The 4,516-nt window shown below is 33.7% G+C and overlaps 1 protein-coding gene across 1 annotated transcript; it reads right to left on the bottom strand.

Annotated features, from left to right (window-relative positions):
* Positions 1–255: 255 nt before the first annotated feature.
* Positions 256–3,069, bottom strand: LOC107763944 (reticulon-like protein B6). The gene is made up of 5 exons (XM_016582456.2): positions 2,768–3,069; positions 1,537–1,717; positions 1,300–1,453; positions 695–764; positions 256–601 (listed from the first exon to the last, which is right to left on the bottom strand). Exons 1-5 carry the CDS (start codon positions 2,994–2,996, stop codon positions 432–434), a joined length of 804 nt encoding a protein of 267 aa, XP_016437942.1. The 5' UTR covers positions 2,997–3,069; the 3' UTR covers positions 256–431.
* Between the last annotated feature and the right edge of the window lie 1,447 nt (positions 3,070–4,516).

Genomic DNA, 4,516 nt, shown 5'->3' with positions numbered 1-4,516 from the left:
CTATTAGTTATTCATTTTCTAAGTGGATAATACGGTACTTATCCATATTTGTCCCGTTTTTAAAAAGTTCATTATCCAACTTATTTTTTAGTGGATAATATGGACAATAATTATTTTTTTTTAATCCATTTTGCCACCACTAAGTTTGGAGTAATAGAACCAACTACAAAGGCAAAGGGAGAATGTAATTCAACAAAACACGTACCTTAACATGTTTGAATAACGGCAGCTAAAGATGCAAGCACACAAAACCCATAAACTAATTCTGACGGCTATCAAGATTGCAAAGTACAGACCCCAAAAGGCAATAAAGTTACAAAAGCAGACAAGTAAGATGCCTAAAGGCCTATGTAAGCACAAGAAATATTACAGTAAATTCTGAAAACTTGTGATAACTGGAATATCGCTACCAGACTAGTAGCTCGCCACATTTACGCTTTCTTTTTATCTTTTAATGGCCCTTTGGGAATTTTACTCAAAACCCTGTCATCAAAGACAGCATATTGTTTCTTGATCTCCTGCACGGCTTTCTCAGCTAATGGATCCACTTTATCTTCGTACTTCTCGTAAAGAACCGGAACTGTATGGAGGAGTACAAATGCTGGTGCATTGGAGGAAGATACAATAAGTATCCGTTAGAGCAGATAGCAAATACTACAAGGCCCAAATAGCCACCTGGAAAATTTGCACTTACATATGTAGAACAGTGTCAAAAAGTTGCAGCAATTGCCAAGCATGGACAGGACCCATAAACCGGCAATGACCTGATAATATGAGTAATTTATGAAAACAAAGATGATTCCACTGAATGAATTAACAAAAATAGAGGACCATAGTGGCATTACTCAGTCACAGGTGTACTCTTCTGCACCTACTTAAAAAAACAAAACTAAAAATGCTTAGTGATTCCAAGGACCTATAATAATCGGAAAAGAAGGATAAATTTCAGCAAAGAGGATACTTCAGCCTATTCAAATAGGCACAGATATTTGAGAAGGCAAAAGACAACTTTAGCATTGGCAGGACATATAAGCTAATAAGCATCCAATTCGAGTTTTTCTACAGTAATTGCTTTCATTAGCTACAAGAGGAAAGCCTACTCATTACTTAGCCAGTATAAGTCAAAGGAGCAAGGAGTTTAAGTACACACATGACATGAAATCTAATATGGATGAACAAGAAAATCGCTGCCATGGATGAACAAGAAAATCGCTGCCTTTCTCTTTTTCAGCAACGCTGATGGCAAAGGAGGGACAATAGAGTCTCAAGATAAACTTTATACAGGGAAAGTACAGTAACTGAGCAATTTACAGCAAGGAACTTTTTAAGATCTCTCCCAGATGCAATTTCTCGCAACACGTGGAGAATATGGTTAATTTCAATCCTCAGAGCAGAAGCAATCTCAAGGATCGGCTCCTCTAGAAGGTGAAATTCTGGGATATGTGGACGTTTCCTGTCATGAAACGGCAGGAAAATGTTTTGAACAAATGGTTAAGCAAATTGCCTTATGGGAAATGCAAAAATTTAGAAGCTCACTTGTTAATAAAGGTTGTGGCATTAGACCACAAGAATAAGATAGCAAGGGTGAAGATCAAAAGGTGACAGACTAGACCAAGCAGGTGGTACTCGAGCAATTCAAAAAGAACCCATATTGCAGTGGCTCCACCAAGTACACTAGCAGATATCTTCTTGTTTCTCCACAAGAATACATCAGCAGCTGCATAAAAGCAGACATAATCAAACTGATGTACCTCTTCTCAAAAACCTAACTCATACCAAACTCTTCACATAACCAAGGTAACTAGATGCCTCACTTTACTAACAACCCAATAAAGCAACCAAACATCAGCTTGTGCCTAAAGCCACATTATCTATCAATTCACTCTTACAAGCAGATGCGAAAAATACAAACATTAGCTTCATCCGAGCCCTAAAACACTTGAAAAGCACCCAGTATGACAGCTAAGATCAGAGATGACACGGGATTTGAACTTTATTGGTTTTGAATTGTAGGACATTGACCTTGAGTGCTAGTAGCTGGATTCTAAATTTAATTTTCTTTTACATATTTAGTAAATTTCTTAACACATATCTTAAAGCTACTGGGTTTGGGCCAAATCTACTGGGTTCCGCCGAACCCATATCTTAAAGCCAGTGTCCGGCCCTAGCTAAGATAAGATGATGAACATGAATACAAGCATGATATATACACCTAAGAGCATATTTGATCTCAACATTCTTACTCTTTATGATATTTCTTTTGTAACTGAGGTATTACTGTTTCCAACTTCCAAACACCATATATAATAGGACTATCCCCGTATCGTTCTCCACTTAAAGACTCTTTATTTCGACACATTTTTCTTTTTAGTCCGTTCAAAAAATAGTGGCACGTTTCTATACTTAAAAACAATTCTAACTTTAAATTTGCAATTTTGCCTTTAAGGTTTATAGCCACAGAATCACAAGCTTCAAAAGACTTTCTTTCTTGAAATTTGTAACCAGTCAAACACCATCACATAAAATTGAATGGAGAGAGTACTAGACTTGATTCACTAGAACTCAGTAATGTAAGCCTACCACACATCTGTAATGTACTACCGAACCAAACTCCTGGGACAGATCTCTTAAGATACTTCAAAACCCTAAACCCTAAACCCTAATCCATTACTCAATAAGCAATCACTTAACCAAATTAAGTTTGAATTATTGAACAAAATAATATAAATAGGTAAAGTAGAAAACAAAGTAGAGTATAAGACTGTACGTTTGCCTCCACCAAACACTTGGTGTACCGGCTTTTCTCGTCCAAACAGCCGCCAAATCGTGGCCTTTACTGACGACGGAGACGCTGCCTCCGGCGCAGACGCAGGTTTCTTCTCGGTGTCGGAATCCGACGACGAGAACGAGGAATGGTCGAAGTGAATCTTGTCTTCTATTTTCTCGATCAACGACTCTTCTTCTTTGTACTCTGAATGCTCAGCGTGCTCTGCCATTTTCAGTAAAAACAAGTAAAGTTAGAGGGGATTTCTTTATTATATATAATTTTTTTAAAAGTGGAGGAGGGACATCCGAGCCGCTAGGCACGGGTCATACACCGAGAAATTTGATATATAAGTCACATGACCAATATTATTTACGTGAGTCTAATTTATTTCTTGACAAGTAAACTCATGTTCTTACTTATTTATTTTAAAATATAAGCTTAAAAAAGGCAATATTTAAGTCTCTACTCTTTTTTAATTAGAAGCTTAACTAGTAGACAATAAAAGAAAAGGAAAATAAGAAAAGATCTCTTTCATTATATTATTAAAATAACTTTTTTATTGAAAATATTTCATTTTAGGAACCAAATAAAGGCACAAGAAATCTCCATATCTGTAAAATTTTAGCATCGTATCATGACCTATTCAAACAAAGAGAGTATTGATAAATATTTTATATGATAGGTGAGAGAAAGTAAAAAATTAGAAATATAAACCGGTAATATTAAATTAAAAAGTAATCATTAGTTGATCACAGTTTAAATAATAAAAATTATAATTTTACCAAGAAACTTACTCAAAGTTATATCTTAAAAATTTTAATGAGTCATTCACCAACTTCTAGTTTATCCTCTAAGCTTGCAGTGCTGATTTTTCTCAAATTAGAGTAGACATAAATTAGTTCAATAATATGAAGTAAAGACAATCTAGGCATGCAAAATCCAGTAATCGTTGATCCTAAGAGATTTTTTTTTTTTCCTTTTATTGTCCATCATTTAAACCTCTAATTAGGAAAAAGAGTAGACTTAAATATCGCCTTTTTTTAAGCTTATGTTTTAAAATAAGTAAGTAGGAACATGAGTCCATTTATCAAAAAATAAACAAGACTCATGTAAGTAATGTTGGTTATGTGACTCACATAGTCAAATTTCTCGTCATACACCGAGCCTGCATTAAATTCCATTGAGAGATTTTTTTTTTTTTCCTTCTACAAAGTTCGTAGTACTTTTTTTCTGGTTCTAAAAAGTTAATTTACTTCGGAGAATCATAATAGTGTAGTTAGTTGGTTATTTGAACTTTAATTTATTCATAATATAATAATAATAGTTTTAAAAAATTTCTACTTTTTATGTTGAGGGAGTAGATCTGATTTTTTGAAAATATTTGCCACCTCGCTCTTTCTATTTTTAAATTGATATGCAAGTTCGAGCTTTGTAAATAATAGTGTTTGTAATTTGATATATTTTTTAACTGAAATTGATTTGGTATAAATTAATTATCAAGTTGAACCAAAAGTTTTGATTTTTATAATAATTATTTAATTTAAAGTATTTTATGATTTAATAATATATTTAATTATTTGAAAAATTGTGTTATTTAGAGGAAAAATTGGGAAGGTCCAATTAATCTCAAAATGGAACACTCGGCATGGAGTGCTTCCTCTCTAAAGAGTTGTTTGACCAAGTTCTTCAAGGCTAAAAGTATTTTTTTTTCAAAGTTAAAGTATTTGACCAAGTTTTTAGAAGAAAAAA

This window comes from Nicotiana tabacum, chromosome 1, assembly GCF_000715075.1.
Source record: "Nicotiana tabacum cultivar K326 chromosome 1, ASM71507v2, whole genome shotgun sequence".
NCBI lineage: Eukaryota > Viridiplantae > Streptophyta > Magnoliopsida > Solanales > Solanaceae > Nicotiana > Nicotiana tabacum.
Note: the sequence above shows the minus strand (reverse complement) of the source record. Positions and strands in the feature narration are given on the sequence as shown.

What these genes read in the sequence shown, in the direction of transcription:
- LOC107763944 (XM_016582456.2), bottom strand. Translation starts at nt 2,996, where the DNA reads ATGGCAGAGCACGCTGAGCATTCAGAGTACAAAGAAGAAGAGTCGTTG. An exon ending in GCCACAACCTTTATTAACAA is followed by an intron (nt 1,454 to 1,536) that starts GTGAGCTTCTAA and finishes GTTTCATGACAG; the next exon opens with GAAACGTCCACATATCCCAG. An exon ending in TCCTTGCTGTAAATTGCTCA is followed by an intron (nt 765 to 1,299) that starts GTTACTGTACTT and finishes TCATATTATCAG; the next exon opens with GTCATTGCCGGTTTATGGGT.